General features: G+C 47.3%; 5 protein-coding genes across 5 annotated transcripts; 2 read left to right on the top strand and 3 right to left on the bottom strand.

Moving 5' to 3' along the window:
* Nucleotides 1-1,124: 1,124 nt before the first annotated feature.
* H6S33_003696 (uncharacterized protein) lies at nucleotides 1,125-4,379 on the top strand (the record flags this gene model as incomplete). The annotated part of the gene is made up of 3 exons (XM_044835066.1): nucleotides 1,125-3,347; nucleotides 3,403-3,504; nucleotides 3,555-4,379. The coding sequence occupies 3 exons, from the start codon at nucleotides 1,125-1,127 to the stop codon at nucleotides 4,377-4,379; spliced, it is 3,150 nt and encodes a 1,049-aa protein (XP_044692057.1).
* A 6,909-nt stretch (nucleotides 4,380-11,288) lies between these two features.
* H6S33_003695 (uncharacterized protein) lies at nucleotides 11,289-12,009 on the top strand (the record flags this gene model as incomplete). The annotated part of the gene is made up of 2 exons (XM_044835065.1): nucleotides 11,289-11,412; nucleotides 11,480-12,009. 2 exons carry the CDS (start codon nucleotides 11,289-11,291, stop codon nucleotides 12,007-12,009), a joined length of 654 nt encoding a protein of 217 aa, XP_044692056.1.
* Nucleotides 12,010-14,000: 1,991 nt separating this feature from the next.
* H6S33_003694 (uncharacterized protein) lies at nucleotides 14,001-15,968 on the bottom strand (the record flags this gene model as incomplete). Its single annotated transcript, XM_044835064.1, has 1 exon — nucleotides 14,001-15,968. One exon carries the CDS (start codon nucleotides 15,966-15,968, stop codon nucleotides 14,001-14,003), a length of 1,968 nt encoding a protein of 655 aa, XP_044692055.1.
* A 945-nt stretch (nucleotides 15,969-16,913) lies between these two features.
* On the bottom strand, nucleotides 16,914-17,987 carry H6S33_003693 (uncharacterized protein; the record flags this gene model as incomplete). The annotated part of the gene is made up of 1 exon (XM_044835063.1): nucleotides 16,914-17,987. The coding sequence occupies one exon, from the start codon at nucleotides 17,985-17,987 to the stop codon at nucleotides 16,914-16,916; it is 1,074 nt and encodes a 357-aa protein (XP_044692054.1).
* A 2,263-nt stretch (nucleotides 17,988-20,250) lies between these two features.
* Nucleotides 20,251-21,310, bottom strand: H6S33_003692 (uncharacterized protein; the record flags this gene model as incomplete). Its single annotated transcript, XM_044835061.1, has 2 exons — nucleotides 20,251-21,101; nucleotides 21,169-21,310. The coding sequence occupies 2 exons, from the start codon at nucleotides 21,308-21,310 to the stop codon at nucleotides 20,251-20,253; spliced, it is 993 nt and encodes a 330-aa protein (XP_044692053.1).
* Between the last annotated feature and the right edge of the window lie 1,811 nt (nucleotides 21,311-23,121).

Below are 23,121 nucleotides of genomic sequence, written 5' to 3'. Positions count from 1 at the left end.
TCGACGTGGTGTAATAGCTTCCTAGCTAATATGAGGGCCACAACCTCGATACGGTGATTAGCGAATGTGATCAGCGGAAGTTTGTGCACAGCAACGGTGACGCAGGGGAGCTGCTGTCAGAGCTAGAGGATAAGAAAGAAGGTAGAAGGGATGGGTATCCTGATACATGTGCGGGCTTGTGAGATATATTCTACATGTAGAGAACTTATCTCTTCTTAAGGTTGCGTTCGAATTATTCAACGATCGATGACTGCAACCGTCGGTGGCGATGCTCAGTGGCCCAGTTTGGTAACAAAACCAGCGCTAGAGAAGTACTCTAGCAAACAGTGAGAGCAACCGCAGAAGCAACTTCGACATCCACGCGCACCACGGATAATGTGGTTAGCGTAGTGGAAGGTAAGTCTCGTGCCAGGTGACGGGTGTGACCTATGCCGAGTCGGAGTCAGCCTTCTGATACAGGAGAGGTCGATACAGTACCGGTGCTATTGTTTCATTTATTCTGGAGTCCATAAATGTACATGTAAGATGTATTTACAGTACCGTATCTCTTCTTGATGCCATCCACTGCTCTGAATGAGTCTCCTGCACCTTTATCACATATCCGATAGGCGATAGGTTCATCTCTACATGTATCTACATAAGTCATACGATCTTTGTAACTAGCCGTGCCTACACTATTTTCTTCCTATCTATCATCGTGCTCTAAACCTCCAATAGCCTGTAGGTACGAATATCTTCTTGTGCATTTTCCTTCCACTGCCCAGGTTCTGTTTCACGCGTTGCGGCTCTCGTGTAACGACTTAAGCCAACCGAATATCTCGATACCCCGTGACACGTGCATCATCACACCCCTAACCCTGGTCGCGATCGCCAAATTCCAAACCTCCCATCAAAGGGCTGGAATCCCTCTTTACCCAAACATCCATCGACGTGATTGTGCAGCTGCATCTTGCTCCCTTTCGCCCTCATTGCGTAGCCCCACCCACACACCATCTATTCAGCTTCATCTGCTGCTGGCTATTCATTCTCCTGCTTGTTGGCCTTGCTGAACCCTCCCGGGTTTCGTGAAAAACACACACGCGAGGTCTCTTCTTTGAATCCTCCTCCATCCATATCCTCAAACCATGGCTCCTCCAAACCCTCCCGTATTTCGACTCCCCTCGGATCCAAATCCTCCGGCTTCCTTATTCTCTCCACCCGCTGGAAACGTTCCCAGCAATGGCCTCTTTTCCGCCTCTTCCACACCTCAGCAACAACGCTCTAGTACCACTCCCGCGACGCTGTTTGCCGGCTCTACCCCGGGTTTCAAAATGAGCCAGAAAAGTAATGGGATGGGATTGTTTGATTCACCAGATGCCACGCCAAAGTTTCCTCTCGGCGGTACTGGCAAACACGTCACTGGGGATTCCTCAAAGTTTGGCGCGCGCGGGGGACGTGAGAGCAGAATCGGGGGCAAATACATGTCGCCCACTGATGGCGACGACGAAGAAGAAGATGGAACACAGATTTTTGAAGATAGTCAGGACGAGGGCTCTTACCAGGAATATGACACCCACCAAGAATTTAATGACGAGGATGACATGGACGAATCAGGGATCTTTGACGACGAAGACGACGAGGTGGAACAGGAGACAGAGGAGACAGAAGGCGAAGGATCTTTTGATCTTCTTCGGACCAGAAACAACGGGGATAGCCCGAGAACGATACTGGGAGCGGGGGATGTGATTAAGCCAGGAATCGTATCCGAACCTGGGCCACTAATTATCAATACGGAGGATGTAATGCAGAGGTTATTCCTAGAAATGGAACCTCCCGGGTCAGCGCTTTCCCAGCCAATGGGATATGATTCTGAAGAGGAAGATCTGGATATGGAGCTGGATCACCCCGCCCCGCCTTCCCCAAAAGAAAAGCAACAATTATTGACGACTTGTTCAAAGGAGTGGCTCGAAATATTTGCCCAGCAGCTTCCAAAGAATGACACCAAGTCACGGCTTTATAAAGCATACTATATTGTTTCTCTTCTTCTTCCTTTGCACCATTCTCGCGCCAATGTCCCTGAGACATTGCGAAAATGGCTCTACACGCACAAGCAGAATCCATCACGACAGCAACTACACTCTCTTAAATCTTTCCACCCGAACTGTGCCTTTAGTCCAAACTACTGGGATTTCATCCACCGTCTCATCCTTCGCGGAGAGGTTCAAGAAGTGCACGACATTATGCGCACTACAGACTGGGATCAACTCTGTGTCGACGCACCCGTCACCAAAGCCCCTAAGTTTAATACCAGCTCCGGCCAATCTGTTCCTGGTATCGAGAAACGATATACCCGTGGAGAAATTGATACCATCAAGGCTGCCACCACTACTTGTATGAAACTGCTTAAAACATGCCCCGGATTAGCACGCTCAAGCTATGCACCAAGCGAAACAGGCTTTTTTCCGAAGACCGCAAAGCATCACGGCACACCTGCTGCCTGGCGGATATGGCAAGGCAGCGTTTTTTCCGCTTGCGAGGAGCTCCGAGGGAGGAATACTGATGCCGAGGACTCTGTTTTCGATGATACGGATGATAGTTACTACAACAACTACCATCCCCGGAATGGGCTAGGTTCATTCGGCCTTAGCATTGCTAGCGGAAAACCCAAAGAGAAGGCGCCGCTACCTCAAGATGTAGCTCGTGGATTTAGGCAAATCTACGAAGTCATGCGTGGGGACCGAGATGCTGTCATATCAAGCACCGATAAGTGGGAGGAAGCAGTAGCTGGTCTCATGTTCTGGAACCCCGCAGATTCAGCCAATAAGGGCGACTATGACGATTCAGTCGATGAAGAGGACTCTGATACGGAAGGAGGAGACCTCCAGCATGTTGACCGTAACCGCCGAGAAAGGGAATTAGTCAGGTTGTCAAAAACTATTGAGTCTCTCATGGAAGACATGCCAATTGATCCGACATCTGATTTGGATATTACAATCGGCGGGATCATGACTGGTGATCCGACGGCTATAACAGATTTTCTCCCTACATTCTCGCTACTTGCTGCCTCGGCGGCTGTAGAAATTTGTGGGTGGGCCGGGTCCATTCTCCGAAATCCCATAAATGAAAGTGCCCTTGAGAGGAGAAGGGGTGGTGGCATGATGGATGGCTTTAATGAGGATGATGATGCGGTCTTTGGGACAATGGGCCGAGTAGTAACAGAAGCAGATAAGGCCGATGGTGTGCTCAAGGAGTATGCGGCGGGACTATTTGGCATCGAATGGCTGGATGAGAATGCGAAGTTCGAAGGGTGGGAGGCTGGTGTTGGTATATTAGAGAGAGTCAAAGGCGGGAAAGAACTGGCTGGAAAGGCACGTGAATCGCCGTAGAAATCGATTTAGAAGTATAACTGACTTGTATATCTAGTTACTTACCCAGCTTGAACTCAACTCGAAGGACAGGGTGCAAAAGTTGTTGCAGCACTGTAACGAGAAAAATCTCACCGATGAAGCCTCAGATATCGCAGCAGTAAGTGCCTCTAGCACATTTTAGTTATCTATGCTAATATATTTTGTTAGTCATTCGCCGGTCGCCTCGTCACTTCTGCCACCTCATACGGTGACTCTCTTTACTTCTATTCCCTATCTTCCTATCATCGCCCCTCAATTCACAACCTACTCACCAAACTTCTTTCCTCTTCCCTCCTCCTCTCTAGCGCCTCCCCCCCGGACTCAACCCTTGATGATACCTTCAAAAAGCTTTTATCCTCCCCCAAATCCACCTCCTCTCAGATCTTGCGCTTCGAGCTCTCCGGATATGCCACCCTTAGAAACTTCTACGCTCTCCGTGATGCTGGAAAGTTCGCTCCTGCTGTCTCTGCACTCGTTGCTACCATCAAATCCGCTGGCGAGAAACTCGACGGGGGCGTCTTGGACCCTGAGTGGGAGTGCGCAGTGGAAGAATGGACTCTTGGGGCGCTCCTTGGTGAACTCATCCCGTTCCTTGGAAGCGCGAAACGCTGCATCACCGTGCGCGAGTGCATGGATGTTATGAAGGTTCTTACGGACTTTGAACTCGTTGGAGGTGAATCGATGCGCCGCGCCGATGAGTTCCTGAAAAGGGTTATTACGGCCAAGAAGGACATTGCTTCTCTGGCGAATGGCGGAGCTAGTAGCGGGAGAAACAGCATAATTAAATCGAGTTCGTGGGAGGAGGTGAGGAAGGGGATTGATGAGGGGGTTCTTTTGAATGGGATCGATATGGACGCTATTGAGAGAGCATGGGATTGGAGAGATGGCTTTGTGGGAGATGGGAAGAAGGGTGGACTTGAGGAAATCATCCGAGTGGTTAGGCTGAGGCTCAGCCGAGAGGTTGCGAGGGCGTGGTTGGAAGGTGAAGATTAGAAAAATGTAATATTAGTAGTTGAAACTGGTTGAGTACTAGATAGGGTAATATTACTTGTGGGAATGGAGATTTTGTATTTTTTTCCTGCTTTTTTCTTTTGTTACTACGTTTTTTTTTTTTTGTTCTTCCACAATTCTTACGATATGTATGATCTCTTTTGTGCTTCTGTTTTCTTCCACCAGTTACTGTCCATGAAGCTGTACGTGAATTATGTAGGTGTGGGTTTGGGATACACTTCAATGGGATACATGAGAATTGGGAACTACATGCATGCAATACTGGAAAGGTGGGTGAAATTGATGACATACATGTACATACATACGTGGTTTTAAGTTTCTCGGTACATATTCTCGCATGTGTCGTATCACTCATTGGAATAGGAAGTATTGGTTGAATTAAACAAAGGAAGTATTGGTTTGTCATGAGCCATCACTCGGCTTCTCGGTGGATATTGTGTTGCTTTATTAATTTATAGGAATTCCTGTAAATTCCCCTAGACCTATTCAACCCCTACTAAACACTACATGTACGTAGGTATAACTGTGAAACCCCTGGTATTATGATTCAGGCTAACATTTCTCAAAAAAAAAAAAAGATTTAGACAAAATCTTTCTATCAAATAGAATCTCGGCCTAGTAGGGCTTATAAGTTCTGGATACCTTGATTCTATTCGATGAAAGCCGAAAAAGGGTCTGTTTGGCCACGAAATACATTCTATCGCTCGTAGGGAGCGCCCTTTGATTGCGCTCCTATACTGATTTTGAATATTGTATTCTATTTTCTCTGCGCCGCCACCGCCACCGCCCTACCCCATATTTAATCAATTGGGAGATGCCAGTCATGCCTTCTCCGTTCAGTCCCCCCTTTACTCTTTTTTGTTCGCTCGTTGGGATTACTAGTTTAGAAATTTACTGGCATGGCCAATTGAATTAAGCTTCCCTTAATACACATGGCCCTCTTAAAACTGATAGGAATCTTCTACAGATATTTGCGGGCGGGGGTACCACTTGTGTATATACTTTGAACACGAATAAACAAAAACATCATGAAAGCAAAACTTGTTGCAACCCTATTCTGAATACCGAGTGATACTGTATGACGACGATCCCGGCCTTTTTTTTTTTTTGTTGTTCAATTCATTAATTGCGACGATACCCGGCTCAAAGATATAACTGCATACACAATAGATCTTTATTCGTCACCATATTCCTACCCCCGTGGATACTCTTTTACTAAATACAGTTTGCTGTATCCCTGTCTCTCTGCCCTGACGCTTTACATGCATATGCCTTGAATAACAGAAATTCTCTAGCGCTTTACTTTATTGTCCTACCCCTCCATAGGCTGACTATTTCTACAGGAAAACTACAAGCATTCAAGATTCATCGGAGTCTAATTTCTGGTAGCTAGCTGCAGACAACTCTATGCAACCTTATGCCCACTACATGTACTTAATATACAGCCAGTTCGGGAACAGGCCAAACAGAGTTTACAGGGGTGGAGGCTTATTTCGGTGCCCATTCTATCACACTTACATCCATGTAAACCCCGTTTATCTTTTTGGCGAACGGGCCGTGATTTTGACCATGAGAGAATGAGGACTGACCCTAAATATTTCTTTAATATAAGGGATAAGTGCTGAGAATAGAAGGGCAGCGGGAGGAATGTACATGCATACACGGGTTTTGGTATTACAAAGCTAGCGCTAGTGATATACTAGACCCCCGACCTAGCTACATTCATCTCTTCTACTTCTCCATTCTTTATCTTCAACTTCCGTACAAGACTTGAGAGCCACAAGGAATCAATCTGAGATTTCCATTCAAGGTCGACTTTCAATCAGGCCCAAGGTCCCTAGAGATTTCCACAGGGGAGTATATTCGATACAGATCCTTTGGCCGCCTGGGGTTACGGTGGTTGGTATGTGATGATCTATCTCCTGATGGGTCACACGGACAGGCTTTGTGGACTCAGATACAGTCTTCACGTGCATACAGTATCTCTTACCTGTTTTCTATTCCTTGCGATGTAAATAATAGCTCTTTTGGAGCGAGCTAATCGTAGGAGACCTGAGACAAGAGATAGAGTACTTTATAACGAAAGAAAGATAATCTACCGGGTATACGTATGAGCAATCTTTGGCCTTAGAGGTAAGGAAATGCAATCTACTATTCAGATGGATGCAGCTGCTGACTCGAATCCCTTGGTCGTCTCAAGGCATTGTACTGGGGTGAAACAAGCACTCCCCTACAGAGCGGGGATATCTCAAGATATTTGTTTTTTCTCATTCGTGGATCACAACAGCTGAGTGTAACCACACTCTTGATATCGCTGGGGTGGACATTTAGATATATCATTTAAAATCCGACATGGGCACTATTTAGATAGCAATACCCATCTCCTTCGCAGTATCAGGCTACCCGTTAGTCTTGGTCTGTTATCAAACAAAAGGCAAGTGGTTGTCAGCTTGGCTTTCCGCCTAGGTCTATCGGCATGTATTTATAATGACAATTTAGGGCTCACAGTAGTTGTGCTAGAGCCAAAGGGCTGGAGCTGGTATCGAGTGATGGTATATGACCCATTTCTGGAAAGTGGGATACATCGACTCTTAGGTCGCTACCAACTTCATCAATCGCGCCAACATCAACCACCAATAACGGACCGAAAATTATACACGCATTTATTAACCGCGGGCGTACATACATCTGATTTCTCTGTCCTCAGTAAATTGCCAAGTATTTATTTCAAGCCCTTAAAGCTGCCGTAAGTGTAATTCCTACGGCCTTCGCCGTGGGCTAGGCCAGGTTAGATATTTGTACGCCAGAAACTCAGCCGCACGATGTACCCTCGGTCAGAGTTGGGATAATTGTTATAAAATAACTTTTTAAGTATGACGTTTCAACCAACATCGGTTGAAATTAAGATATTCTTCATGTGCAGCGCAATAGGCAGTTCAAGCTCTCCCGGCCAGCAGGAAAAAAAATGTCTTGATCTGTATGTAGGTAGGTACTCGCAGCAGGTAACAAGTACCCGAAAATGCACGTCCTAATCTGCAATTTCCATTGGAGTAGAAGTCAAAAATACACCAAAAACTTGCAGCTGCATATTCGGGTACTTCATGCCTGTCGTGAGTACATACTCGGGGTAGGTAAAAAGTACCGGACAATGCAGGTTTTTGGTTCACCAATGGGTATGCGTGCTAGGCGTGAGCTACTGCAAAAAAACCCAGAGACAAAACTTGCAGTGTCCGGTACTTTTTACCTGCCCCGAGTACAAGCAAAATTGCACCTCAGCCCGTGGTGCATATCGAACTTCTCCCCACCAACCGTACCCGCATTTTACCACAGAGGATTATCAACAGCATCACATAAAACAAGTTATATGTGCAGCCATTGGTAGGCTCTACTGCGCTCCACTCTCCTCTTTGGTAACCGCGACTTGGTTGGTTCTCCAACTACATATCTATTACTCTGACACTACTATTACTACCATCACTATTTTCAGCTAGTGCCTTGCATTATCTCGGCCGGCTAGCCTTATTCATTTCTTCACTTAGAATCTTAGAATCCACTCATGTAGATCTTGCGATCGAGGCTTGATTGCGCCAAGTAGCTTTTAACTGGGACATCACCAGGGATCACTCGTTCGGAGTTCAAGCTGATAACTAACTCAATCTGGAATTTTGTAGTCCAGACTCTCGAGCGAATATACAGAACCGGTAAAGCGTCAGTGGTAGAGTACGCCCCCTTGTGTCGATCAGCAGTGGTTCTTTGATTATCATTGCACGCTGGCTCTGCAGATGTCTCGCCTATAGAAATCAAACTCTAGATACTAACGAGTATACTCGCAGTAGGCATGAAGAACCTGAACATCGTTTTTCTGGTAGCAACCACTTTGACCCCTGCTAGCGCGTTTTTATGTTCAGGTTCTTGTTACCTGCCCCGAGTATGTATTTATGTGCCTTGCCTACTCTGCTCACGTAGATTTAGGTATGTAGCGTTTTATTTTATGGCATTTTTGGGGATGAATCCGTCCCTAGACTCACATCTGAGAACGTCGCGTGCTACTTCAGGACCACAGGTAGGTCTAGGAACTCTGTCGCTTGAACTCTTCACCCACGCTCAGCTCCCACTGGTTCGCCCTCGTCACAAGATCAAGCAATAAAGTGCAGATGCGGGCTTTACTCAGCTTATCCTATATACGAGTCTGGAGTAGAGTATTGTACGTGGACCCGTACCTAAGTAGAGTAGCTCTGTATAAAAAGCCAGATGGTCTGATCACCGGCCAGTAGAGGAATCGAAGCAGTGACAAAAAAGCGCATTCGAAAATTTAATCCTACCCGGACCTGTTGAGTTGGCGAATTAAGAATCGTCATTTCTCCCTTTCGCGTTGGCGGGAGTCGACATGTCAGTTTTTTTTTGCATCCTTGTGGGGTAGTGTGCTTGGCCATGTCTCACCAGCCAGGGCGTTTTTGTTTTTTCTCCTGCACAGCACTTTAAAGCAATTCAGGGTTACCCGGAAGGAACATCTTCCCCTCACCACAACTTCCATGCATCACATCAGGGTTCAAGTCGGTGAGCGGCGTAAAATGCTCTTGAAGCTATTTGGTGTCATCCTACTTCCTAGTAGGGAATTTAGGGAAGAGGGGCAACATCCAGCACCTGAACTAGGAGGAAGGAAACAAAAGGAGATGGGGAATGAGAATAGGGATAGTCGCCCTTTGCCAGTGGAAGAACACAGATCCGAACATTCGAAGAATTCAAAACCGCCACGGAGTCCGTTGTCGTGGCGGCGGCGGCGCTGCCCCTATCGACCGAACCGGCGGCTTTCGAATTAAAACCTCCGCAACGGCCATCCTTGATTTTCCGTAGATCTCGTTCATGATCCATACACGCGTTTGTCCCAGGAAGGAGATCCAATCGGAGAAGCGAAGATTCTCCTTTCTTGCAAAAAAGTTGTCCGATTCGCACGTGATGTCTCTGATTTTGTGATTTTTGAAGCGTCCGGTTTTCTACAATGCTCTTGGCAGGGCCCTCTGAGCAGGGGCCTTAGCTGGGCAGGGTTCTTACCTAGCAACAGCTATTCTAGAGTACAGAAACGGTGAGGTTAGACCTTCCCCCTGGCCGTGCAGTGCATAGCATATTGAACATCAAGCCTTGAACGTTCGACCGGTGTGAAAATTTTCAAGAATGCCCAATCATGAAATTTTTTCGCTTGCAGCTTTCAAAAGCTATGGTGATCGTGGGGTAATGCAATTAATGCAAGGACTGGCGGGAACTGGCGGGAGTTTGAAAGCTGTTGACTTTATAATTTAGGCAGCTTGGTTGTCAAACATTCCATTGGCGGTTTATCGCCGGTCTTTTTGTTTGGGTTCAATATACATACTTCCTCTCGAAGGCATTGTACATGATGACACGCAGAAAACAAAAAGACTCTTTTTCGTGTTTCTGTGACAACGATATGGAGAGTCTAAATCTAACTGCCGGATAGATGCACCGGAAAGTACTGGCTAGCACTACTCAACGACTTGAGTGCTGGCTCACCTAGCTAGGTACCGCCTTGTTACAGAAGATCTAGCTTCAGAAATTAAACTCTTGGTCACAACCGTGCGAAACATCTTTGTATACCAATAATCCCAGGACGCTGGGTCCGGGTAGCCCGCCGAGAGAGAAAAAAGAGTGGTTGGCATATGTGGGCGCCTGCAAATGTCCACGAGGGTATTAGTACTCAAGAGTACCTACCTGCTCTACGTTCGGTCCCCAACAATTATCCGTCTCAATTCGATTGCTAACCGTCTGTGCCTTGTCATCAGAGAATTCTTCCTACCAACCAGTCAGGAAGTGGGTCTGTTCCAAAGAATACATTGCCATTTCCGGGGAAGGCGATGGAGGAGGGGGGGGGGGGTCTCTCGTGACATCGTGAAATTTGCAACCTACCCGGAAACTGTTGGTGTTTGACTCTTATAGAAATCTAGTTCTACGACCAGATTTGAAAGCAAAAAAAAATCAAGGCACGCAATGGATGACAGTATATAAAGCTGAGAAAACAACGTCACGAGGCTGTAGACGGTAGTAACTGCTCCATTAGAAAGGTCCGAGTGAGGACGTACAGGGCGGGCCGACCCGAGTAATTGGACCCGGATCGATATTCAGAGTCGTGTCTCTCGTCGACCTTTTGTCATCTTCATTCCAGAACAAACCCCAGGATTTGGGATAATAAAAATAAATAATTAACAGACAATATTGTAAATACGGGGATATATCACGTGGTTCAGGGATTGAGCTGTCTAGCATACTGTAGCTGCTAACTAGGGTTCAATTGTTGTTGCGCTCGAGCTTTTGAGTACGGAAAAGTCCCGAATGGGCTGGGCGCGTGAATGCACTTGCCCCCGTGACAGTAAATTTTACTGCTCTCGAGTGGATGAGGCTCAATTGAATTGATGGGGAGTGCCAACATGTTATGTATAATGTATCCACATAAGAGTGATATTCTGCCTGCACATATTGAATTCAGCCGCAGGTGGAGGAGGCTAATAAGACGCAGGGTAGGAGAAGGAGAGAGAGAAAAAAAAAACACCACAACCGTGCTGGGAAAGTTATGTATGTAGGCATGCCTGCCTGCCTCCCCCGCATTTCATTTTCTTAGTCTAGCCTTAGTCGCCTTCCACCACACCACCCACCACCTTGTCACACTTCCCTTGCTCCTCCCGGCTGTCTTTTGGTACATAAGTGTCTCTTCGTCCCCTCCCCTCCCCCCCATCATTCATCGTGGACGGTTAAACTTTTTTTTTGCTACCTTGCTACTTTGCTTGCTACTTTGCTTGCTACCTTGCTACCTTGCTTGAACATACAACACACCTCATTGCAATATTTATCGCTGGAATTTTAGTGTACGAGTGAGATATATAGATGGACATTATGTCGAACATCCAGGCCCTCGGTGCAGGCTCTACAACATCCTTCCGTGAGCTTCTCCGGAAATTCAGACAAGAGCAGAAAAGCGGCTCTTTCATTGCTTGGAGCTGGTTCAGTCGTAAGTAACAAAAAAAAAAAAGTCGGAAAAAAAAAAGACAAAAGCTGACTTTAGAAAAAAAAAAAAGATTCTACAGAAGACCTATCCTCCACATCCACAGCAAACTGGTGGGAAAGTACCACCGACCTCGAAAGTGAAAAAGCCGCCCAGCCCACAACCGCAACCGCTTGGGAATGTGGAGAAGCGGAATGTGACACCTGCAGCACCGATGAAGACGACGATGCAGCCTCCACACACTCCCATTGGCTCGGTTGCTACGATGGCCAAGAAGTCCAAGACAACGCCTCATTCAGCTCCGCATCACACGACGAGGGATATGAGTACTCTGATGACGATTCAGACGCGGTCTCAGTCTCCTCCGCATCATCGACCTATTCTGAGGACTACGACGAACTCGATTTCGGGTGGGAGAAGAAGGAGGAACGAAGGGGGGAGGAGTACCTGCCTGCGCTCGGCTGGTGGAAAGTTTACCGTTCGGGTTGGTGGGAAAACTCAGAGGGTGCGGTGCTTTCATTTGAGGAGGATTACGTTGGGTATCGGTTTTCAGCGCTGCTGCCGATCATTTCAGAGGAGCGGGAGGAGGGCTCCTGGCCCTGAATGAACTGCGATGAGGAGAAAATTTGACTGAAAAAGAAATTCGAAAAAAAGATTTTTTTATTTTTTTTACCGACAGACTGCAAAGATCGATTTGATGGGATGGGTTGCCCATCAACCCGAAACCGATAAAAAATTCACGGACCGCAGGAACATCCCACCACACACCACTGAACAAACCCGTCGCCACTGAACCACACCGCCCCTGGTTCCTGGCTAATTTCCGAATGGGTAAAACGGCTGTGGCCACCTCGCCCCGATCAATGGCGAGGGAGGACAGAAAAAGAGAGAGAGGGCGAGGGTTACCTGCGCGCAGCCGGCTATTTAGGCGCCCCGCCGGCGTAAAGTTCTGTCCCTGCGTGTGCGACCCGGACGGAAAGGTCCTGCGAAAACAAGGTACCGAAAACCGAGGGTCTGGAAAGCTTTACAGCAGTGGTGATGGGGACCGGAATGCGATAGCGAGCATGTCCGCTACATGGATGGGAAGTTGAGAGAGACGGATGTAGAGTTATGGCAGAGATTCAGCGTTTGTGCTGATATGGGCCTTTTCTTTCTTTTTATTTTTCTTGTTTCTTCATTTCCGAGCAATTGTAACTGAACTTGACTTATCTTGTTTCTCCTCTGCTGAGAGCCTTTTGTCTGTCTTTGCTTCTTCTTCTCAATGTTTGTACTCGATTAGTTAGTTAGCCTACCTAGAGCCGAAACATCTTCGCTCCTCCTTTGTAATCCATAATCGTCCGCAAAACCTGCTTCCAGAAGAACTCAATCAACTTGATTCCGATTAGATTGACACCTACCGTCCGCCCGTCTGTACGCGTCACATCTACTTTACTCTCCCTCTCCCAGCACCCCAGCCCATTGCATTCCATTCCCACATCGCAACACCGGCCCGGCCGGATTATCTCCTCGCCCTACCTCCCTCCCCCTTCCCCTGCGTCTTTCGCCATCCCCATGTCGTTTCATGGACGGTGATCCTTGTGGTTGCTGCTATAATCCCTGCAAACACTCTAGAGTTGGCCTTAAAGGTGTCCTGCTCTACGGGGGTCTGGGGGGGGGGGGGGGGGGGCTGGATGGGTAGATAGAGTGGGTATTCAGATAGGGCTTTGACACTGCGCATGCGGCAGTGATTAAGGCCAAGGTGGTAAACAAATTTTCTTTCGTTTTTTCACATTTTTTTTCCTTTTGGCGCAGTGCATGGGCGGGATCGAGAGGGAGGGGGATGCGATGGTGTGGGACGGACGACGTCGGCGAGGCGTGTTACAGATCTTTCTAGACCACATGGGATGTGTATCTCATGTATGTAGGGAGGTGGATGGGTGGAGTGGAAGGAATGTTTATCGTACCTACATAGATCCCGCGGAAGCCCAAGGAAGTTGTTTCATGATCTCATGTATCCGACCCGAGGGCACGGAAGCGGAGATGTCGTGAGCCGTTTTATTTTAGCGTGGTGAGAGGAGATCAGTGGGATTATGTATGGATGGATGTAGGAAGGCGGTGTTTATAAGCACAGGATGCGTGTTTGGCATGCACATGCCATTGCTGTATGGAGAGTGTGGATGTGCTAAGGATGGCTGAGGGAGAACGTGCGGATCCGTGCTTAGTGGAAGGAGAGGGAAGGATGGAAGGGAAGGCGAGGGAAGGAAGAGATGAGGTTCAATTAGTAGAGTAAGATTGTAAAGGGGATAGTCCGTGTAGAGTGGTTAATTATTAATTGCGCAATTGCATATGGTTAGTAAGTTACAAATCCTGGGTCAGAATTACAGTCATGAAATATCACTCGATGGTACGCACTGACGTCCGATTGATTGATTGATAATTCATTAACATTGACGTCTGATAATTATAGTAACAAAACATCAGCTTTCGCCATAGGTCCTAGTACCCATCAATTATTCTACCTGTAGTAATCAAATCGATACTTAATAATAATACATAAGAGATATCCCAGGTAGGTAGCATACCGACATGAGCACCTTCCCAGCTACTCTAAACTATTATACACTGACCCTCTTCCTTTTCCGAAAAGTGTTACAATAATCTGTCCCGATAAACACGCACCCTTCTATATTAAGGGATATCAACAGTTTCGCTGCTGCATAATGTTTATACTTCATCGCTATGTCTAGCACCGTATTCCCCTCGCTATCCTTCATATCCAGGTCAACACCCTCCGCCAGTATCATTATTAGATCCAACGGTACCGGTGCCGGTGGGTGTACCGGGTTTAATATCTTTAGTAAATCGGCAAGCGGCGTTAGCCCGTCGACATCCCGGATATTAGTATCTGCACCACTGTTAATGAGTAGACTGATCATGTCTAGTCTGAACTCCTTAACTGCGAAGTGAAGTGCTGTTATCCCCCAGATGTCCTGGGCATTGATGTCGACGCCCAAGGTGATAAATATCTTTAGTTTTCTCATGTCAAGTGTACGGACGGCGAGATGGAGGTATGTTTGGTTTTTATATCGTGACCTAAAGTGGGGATTGCCGAGAGCAATGTGTAGAAGTGGTGTAGGGAAGTAACCAAAGATGAATGCCACATCCATAAATGTATATCCTCTGGGCGTTGTACTATTTGGATCCGCACCTCTGTCAAGAAGAAATTGGATTAGTGATCCAGGCTTCTCCAAGGACACAGCTTGGTGCAAAACAGTCACCCCTTCTTGGTTAAAGTCATTGATACCAGCCCCATTATCCAGAACTACCCGGATACAGTCTTCGTTTCCAAATTCTACCGCTATATTGAGTAGATTGCTCCCGCCATACGTGCTGATAAAGTCGATATCCATTCCTTCCAGGAGTCGCTGAAGAAGCAGTTTTTCTCTGGCTGATTGGAAAACCTCGAAGTTGATTATGTTATCAAAAACGGTATTCCCGTCATTGTCCCTAATTCTAACATCTGCGCCACTGTCTAGCAGTGCCCACGCAATTCGAGGCGTATTTCGTGGCCATTGAATCAATAGACAATGGAGTGGGGTTTTCCCCGTCGAATTCATTACATCAACTGCCGCTCCTCTTGATAGTAACAGATCAACCATCTCTTTGTAACCGACTACTGCGGCATCATGCAGAGCTGTGCACCCAAGGATATCCGCATCATTTATCCTTGAACCTTGATCCAGGAAGTGGGTAGCCATCTCTAGATCTTGAAAAAGCACTGCTATATGAAGAGCCGTCTGTGATAAGCTGCTTCGATAATCTTGTTTCAACCTTTTGAGGATCATCATCGATATGGGGTCACTATCCCCACGCGTAAATTCCCTCATCTCAATAGGAGTCCACCCCCTAGAATCAGCAACATTGCAATCGGCTCCCGAGTCAAGCAGGACTCTAACGATATTTGGGTCCCTCTGTACTGCCGCAAGATGGAGCACTCCCATTCCAGCATTATCTTGAGTATTGATTTTGCAACCTTGGTCGATCAAGCGCGTTATAACATCTACGCGGCCCTCCCAGATGGCATGAAAAAGCGCCGTCCACCCACGGATATCCTTAACATCCAACTCAGTACTCGACTCTAGTATCATCCCCAAATGTCTATGATGTCCTTGCCGCGCCGCTTCGTGGAGAGGCGTACACAAGTCGAATGCGTCTTGAACGGTGATCTTCCTGGCATCAAGCTCCAGCAAGGTTTCGATAAGAGCAGCTGTATAAGCAGGGTTTACCGGTGGTCTGAAAATTATCGGGCCTGAACTGCTCCGCCTCACTGCGAAGTTTTTGCTCTTCTCCATTAACAAAGCCATGAGCTCTCTATTTCTAGTTAATGTTGCCCAGTAGAATGCGAGCTTTCTGTATCTCGGCGCGAGTGCGTTGCGGTAGAACATTCCAACTAAAAGCTCACAGAAGGAGCGGCTGACAGATAAGAGTGTTTTCAGATCCGAAAAGCAAAGGTTCTCGGCGATGATGATAATCAGTTCGTAGGGGATAAATGGACGCGATCTGGAAGGACTAGTATTAGGCATTCGGGGTGCAATGCACTTCCGTGGTTGTAAGGGTTTAGGAGGTGTAGATATATCCAACAAGACGACGATAGGTCTAGTTCAGCGAACATGCAGTAAAAACATCGGGTCTTGAAATGTGGAGGGGTGATAGATGATAGAGATGGTGATGCCGTGTCCGATTAGTAGTGGATGAAGGTATATATGTAGACTATAAAACTTGGCCTTTCTACTAGCTACGTGCGAATTACATGAAACGTAGAACTAGCACCTACTAAGTACACAGTATAAATTACGATACTTGTAATTTATAAGTTCGTACAAGTAGGCACTACTATGTAATATAAGAGCACTGGGTGACTTATGTACTTTGCATCGACTTGGTGATATAAATACATCATTTATCGTCCAACTATCTGTCGCCTCTAACCCAAGACGGAGACAAATATGGGATTTCTTCTCATATAACTTGTTTTTTCCCTTGTGAAAATGATCCCTGAAGGTAACGAATCATTTGTTGAAACATTCGTCAATTTACTCACGATCTATCACTCGATTGTGTCATCAACTACATTCCGTTATTTAGTACATCTCCGCAACTATCAAATGTCTACACAACAATATATATACATAATTCCTTCTATATACACGGAAAACCAAAGAAATCCTTAAACTGCACTGACCCCCATGGCTTTTTATTAGGCCTGACGATCGTCCCAAGCAAAAAAAACAAAGCTTTTGAAAGAGGTTCAAATTGATACAAGTCACAGTGCTTCACCTTCACGGCTATATCTAGAAAGGTGATAGTTATACCCAGAATGGTGTTAGCAATAAATCTAATCTTGATGCAGTAATAATGTTGCCCACCATGGCTAAACATTCGTGCCTTCAAAACAGAGGGAAGGATACCTCGCCGAGTATGAACACACAAACATATAAAAAGACGGTCGAAGAACAGTAAGATGCCACTCATCTGCGCTTTAATAGTTTTACTAGCCGTCTCGTCCGTATCTCGTCGATGCGGGGAAGCTGACCAGCTTTAAATCTCCGGGATAAGGCAATATCATGCGCTGTGCGCCCAGATGAAGGGACCACCATGGTCTTATCTGCTTTAAACCCGACAAGAATACGGCAGGCACTCAGCGCTGTCTTGATGTCTTCCAACCTTGCCGCGATGTGTAGCGCTGTGACTCCAGCGCGGTTTTTTGCATTAACATTCGCGCCAGACCTCAGCAACAACCGTATCATGAAGTCCCAGCCACTCTGCACTGCGTAATGCAAGGGCGTACACTCATTAAGATCTCTCGAATTGACATTTTCCTGGCACTCTCGAACAAGCGACACCGCTTTCGTTCGCCCCTCAAAATCATTGGTCATCCTGAAGTGCTCCCTATTAATGCAGGCAAGATGCAGTATATTCCGGCAACACTGATCAGTACCCGGAAGACCCATCGTGTTACTCGGGAGTGCCACCTTGAAGACAATTTCTGAGGGTCTTCCGTACGTGTCCTGCAGGTGTACTAGATGTGCTGCAGTCGCTATCATGTTTACGACTTTGCTATTGCCTTCGAGAGCCGCAGAAAGTAGGATTGTGGGCTTGCGTCCGGAACCCATAGGTGTAAAAAGCTCGACCGGGCCCGGCGCGCCTGCATTGGGGAGATTATCCACCGTGTGACTTTTCAAGTAGAGAGAGGCACGTGTGCGATTATTTCTGGTGCCTGTGAGAAGGTGGAGGGGCGCACCCACTCTGATGAGATTGCGGAGTGTGCCAGGATTCAGGGTGAGAGAGGCGCATGCGAGAGTATCGACAACATTTAGATAGAGGTTGTTGTCTAGAAATCTCTTGTAAAGGGGTACGATGAGAAGATGGTAGAATCGGCGATTTGTCCGGATTAGATTGTAAAGGGCATCGTAGGAGAGGTATGGAGCAAGACAAACGAGGATGTCATTTGGTAGATCGAAAAGAGGGAAGAAATAAACGGGATCTTCAATCGGTTTGCTCTGGCCTGTGAAGACCTTCCGAATTCTCTCTTTAAGACGCATCTTTTGCCAGATGGTTGACCGGGGGGGTGACTTGTATCTTGAGTTGCAGCACTTAAGTACTTCGAATCATCAAGGGCTGGATCTGACCGAGGTACGTACCCTCTGGATCATTGAATGCAAGATGCGAGGTGTCCACATTTTCAATTATATATGAATCTTAAAATAGCCATCATTACACGTTAGTTACGCTATATTTTACCCTAGTTGTTATTATGACCGAAACGCGGCCTCATCAGCTATACCATTGACATCTAGTAGAGCCGTATGTAGCCCGGAAGATCCACATGAGATCATCGAGCATCACTCGTTTATTCTGAGCGGAAATACAAGTAATGTAGCAGCTAGTAGACTAACCCGTTTAAATAGAGGGTACTGAGTTAATAACATGCTGTGCTCCATACAAAGCAGATGAGTAACAATCAAATTGGGAGGGTACTGGTTGCCAAATTGCTTGTTGCGGGTAGATGCGGAATGGGCAGAACCCGCAAAGTAGTAGAGTTTCTTCCTTTAAAACTTTCGAAAAGATAAAGAAGGGGGGTGGGGGAGCGGTTGCAGGTCCACTGAAGTTCGTACGTACATCTCACTACCGCCTACAGGCTACAGGCTGTACTTATACTACCGGGCGGTGTTTGGGGCGGAGTAATGATAGACTGTTCGAGAGGCGAGCGGAGCTTCGATATCGATTGTCGGCACGTGGTGACTGTAGTCTTTCTAGCTCAAATATTAGGTTAAGGGCTCGTTTGCCAGTTTAAGGCGTTGTAACAGACTTATGCAAAAGGGTCACTTATGTTGAGAGGACAAGTTGCGCTCTAGAAAAGTGGGTTACCTGTGGTTTGGTAAGTTACTTAACCAAATGTGGTTGGGTTGAAGTGATATTGTAACAGTGATGGGGAGAATTATTGCGAAAACAGGGGTTGGCGAGCGTGCTAAAAAAGCCTAGCGAGTATCAAAATTCGTGAATTTACTAACAAAACGTCCCAATTTCAGTTTTTAGTCGAGTGCTGAAGCCGTGAACCGCTGAAAACTGCGTGAAGCCCGCCTAAAGCCCGCCTGAGGCTCCTCTTCGCCCAATCAAAGCCCTAACCCACCTGTGCGGCCCCACAGAGCTCGCCAACCCCTGTTTTCGCAATAATTCTCCCCATCACTGTAGCAATGGGAAACGAAAAGCAGGGTCGGGGCAGCTTTTTTATTTCCGTGGATTTGTTGACTTTGGTTGACTTTTGTATTACAAATCTACTGGACAGAATGTGTTGCCAAACACTCAAATCTTGTTAATAAGTCAATACAAGTATTTCACGGATAAGTCATTCCCCACCACCAAAATTTAACAAGTCGACCCCGTTGCCAAACGGGCCCTACTAGAAGTCTGTTGGTTTTTGGGCTTCCGAGTCTGATAGTTGTGCTGGGCTTATGGAGCCCCATTACTACATGTAATAACCCCCCCCCCCCCCCTCCTAAACAAAGCGCAACCGAGTGATATCTCATGCGAAAAGCCGAGTGATCTCCCGTGTTCAGTCATAGAACGATGAAAATTGGGCATCCCGTTCGCTCTGCCATACACAAACCTCGTATCGCTCAGCCAGTACTGCAGTGGGTGACCATGCGGGAATCCTGGGTACTGAACTCTTTTGTATTTTTGGTTTTGTTGGTTTGGGGTGAAGGGTTGTGGCAGCGGTGGGACGAGTTATGGTTGGGAGTGTGGTTGGTGTGGTGGCAACCGGTCTTAATACCATAGAGAAACCTCAATAACAGCTCTATAAAGCTTGGTGTGTGAAATCCCGTTATAACATTTCATTGCCCTGCGCTAGTTTCTCGTGGTTGCAAAGTACCCAATATTAGAACCTCAAACGGCTCCGGTTCATGATGGGGTAGCACTGGGGACTGGCCATGAGACGAATATCTTCTTAAAAGTGACAGCCAACGATTGGCCTCTTGTAGATACTAGAGAGATTGTTATGGACTATTTCTGAGTTATTCTGGCAGGCTGTAGACTATACAGGTTTTACAGTGAACCGTAATTTGCACACACGGCTATGACTATGGACGATGGTAATATAATCCCTTAAAGCTCATAACGTGAACTACTGGATACTACAATGGGCACTAGAGAATTTACGTTAGTTGTTATTGTATAAAAATTCTAGAAACGTGAATTATTATAGGGCTGGGTTTCTAGTCCGGTAAACATCTCGGGTCAATGATCACAGCCGCAAAAAAAGAGTCAATTCAAAGCCAATGATATTAACTACCTATCCACACCACCCTACACCACCTCCTTCCCCTCCGTTGGCGCCGCCACCGCCACATCCGCATAAACATCAAACCTCCTCTGCCTCGTCACGGGAATGCCCCTGCGCACCTCCACCACCCTCTCCGGCACCAACTCCCACTCCACATACCCCTCGCCCTCCTCCATCCCCGCCACCACCTCTCCATTCGGATCAACAACCATGCTATGCCCCCACGCCGTATACCCGGCCTCCTCGCTGCGCGCAGGACTACACATCCCCACCCACACCTGATTATCCACGGCCCTCGCCCTTGCCAGCAGCTCCCAGTGCAGCGGCCCCGTCGTCATGTTGAACGCGCCGGGGTACAGCATCGCGAACGCACCCTGCCGCGCCGCCATCATCGCCAGCTCGGGGAAGCGCACGTCGTAGCAGATGCCGACGCCGACGCGCCCATACGGCGTGTCGATGAGTGTTGGGGTGTTGCCGGCGGAGAGCACCTCGCTCTCGATGAAGCGGATCTTGCCGGGGATGTCGATGTCGAAGAGGTGGATTTTGCGGTGGGCGGCGAGCAGCGCGCCGGTGGGGGAGAAGGTGAGGGAGGTGTTGTAGAGGGCGTCGGTGGCGGGGTCGTGCTCGGGGATGGACCCGCCGATGAGGTAGATGTTGTTTTCGCGCGCGGCGGTGGAGAGCGCGGTGTAGGAGGGGGTGAGGGATTCGGGGTAGGTGGTGTTGCCGTGGGGGACGGGTTCGGCGTAGGTCCGGAAGTAGGAGGTGCCGTAGGGGGAGTTGAAGCATTCGGGCAGGACTACGATGTTGGCGCCGCGGGCGGCGGCGGCGGCGACCTGCTTGCGGGCGTTGGCAAGGTTGGCGGCTTTGTCGTTGCCTGTGTGCGTGGGGGGTTAGTCTCGTGCCCGCCTTGTAGTGGAAGCGCTGCTACGGATAGTACTGACCGCTTGCGAGCTGGAGCAGGGCTAGTTTGCAGGGCTTCTTGAGCGGCGATGGGGGCGGTGCGGTGGACATTGTTCTTGTGGCGGCGGCGGCGGTGGGACTGGTGATGGTAGATTTGACGGCGGAGAAGAGCTGCCGCAACATTCGTATATATATGCGCGTGATTTCGGGCAATTGCGGGCAATTGGCGTCGAGTATGACCGGAGATGCTAAGTGTCAGGTTTGAGGGTGAGATTGATAGCCGGGGTTAGGGTTTCGTTTCGTTAACCGCAACCCCACCTACCCGTTCCGTGTTAAGCGTGCGGGTGCTGATGTTGCAGTAGTAATGGGGCGTGCTGCTAGCCCAGTACGGCGTCAATTAATACTGCAGCCCTTATCACCGACGCCGAGGAACAGTTAGAGTGCTGGGTAATAACAATCCGTGTGCTAGGAGAGCGTAAATATTGGCTATAGCTAAGCTGTCATTCATGTGCGGCAAGGGGGGGTTATTGCCTACCTACATGTAATTGAGCCAACGCAGTCGAAATGTCCGTTTTTCTGATAGACTACCCAGCAACAGTTTCCTTCAGGAGTAGTGTACTGGGTTTTAGCCGGATTTTTTGTCGTAGTTATGGTTATCGTTAATATAATTGTAATTAGCTGTTGAGAACGATGAAGGTTTTATTGATTTATACGTGCTTAATACAGAAGTAAAATTAGAGAAGGAAAGACAGAAGAGAGTTCGTTGACTACAGCCCTTGCAAGCATCACCCAGGCTTACTCGTCATAACCCGGCCTTCCTCCCCTGCTCAGCCCGTTCGTACCTCATACTAATGAAGAGCATAGGACGCTCGATTTCAACATTAGCGGTAGAATCGAATAGCAGCACTAGTCCGGCTGACTATTGACCGTAATATGTGTGGAAATACCTGCTAATAAAACATCATTAACTTTATCAATGACACCTTTTTTCTATTAAGAATCGGATTAGCCTTTTAGACGAGACGAACCTCTGGACCTCTGGACCATAAAGCCCTGCCAGAGCTCAGTCTTTAATTTGCGGAGGAGAGTGAGAGGCTGTGAGACGTACAGCACTCGGTTAATGACAGTCTAGCTCCCTGCCCACCAAATTATCTGTAGCTGTGACGAGATTCCAGAAAGCGTGGAGAAAAGCGCAGACAGCTAGATGGGGGCGTATAAGAGACAGAGGCTGATGGGTGGATGGAGAACCCAGCCAGCCGGTAAAGTCTACCACATCACCTGAGTCCTAGATGGTGTACGTATACCTTTCGAAGTACGTTTCTATAGCTGGCTCTTTCAGTGTTTGCTGACACAGCGCGGTCATAGCCTAACCGATACAAGGCGGTGTAGCGGACATGCAGCTTAAGAATTCTTTCTTTCTTTATTTCTTCTTTCCTTCTTGACTCTACGTTATAACGCTATATATAGATGTTAGATGGAGATGGAGATGAGATACCTCTGGCCATGAACCCCTCTCTTATTGACCATACTATATGGTGGGGGAAGCCTTGTCACAGAGTACTAGTAGTTTAAACACCTCAACTTTGACCGCTTATAGCTCACCAACCAAATTTTATTAGATAGATCTACTCAGTTTCACCTGCTCTATCATTTTATCTGCTCGGACTTTTAAAATCATTCTTCATTGTTGAGTTATAAAAATATTTTGGCTGAGACAATGTCGCTTGTATGGTCAAAAAAAGTATTGCGGGTTGACAAAATTAACCGGACATGTACATACGTTACAACCAAATTTTGTAAGAAATTCAACTTCAACGTCCCCTTGCAACACAACCACAACTTGAAAAGTCAAGAGATGTTATATCTGTGATCCTCTATACTTTTATTATCTCAGGTTTTAATGTGGACTTAATCACAGGTATTTGGGGGGTTAGTTACTGTGGTCTATTTGGTTTGGGTGGTTTTAACGCAGTGTCCAGTTAATTTTGTCAACC

This window comes from Morchella sextelata, assembly GCF_020137385.1.
Source record: "Morchella sextelata strain SCLS chromosome Unknown scls_15, whole genome shotgun sequence".
In the NCBI taxonomy this organism is placed as follows: Eukaryota; Fungi; Ascomycota; class Pezizomycetes; order Pezizales; family Morchellaceae; genus Morchella; species Morchella sextelata.
Note: the sequence above shows the minus strand (reverse complement) of the source record. Positions and strands in the feature narration are given on the sequence as shown.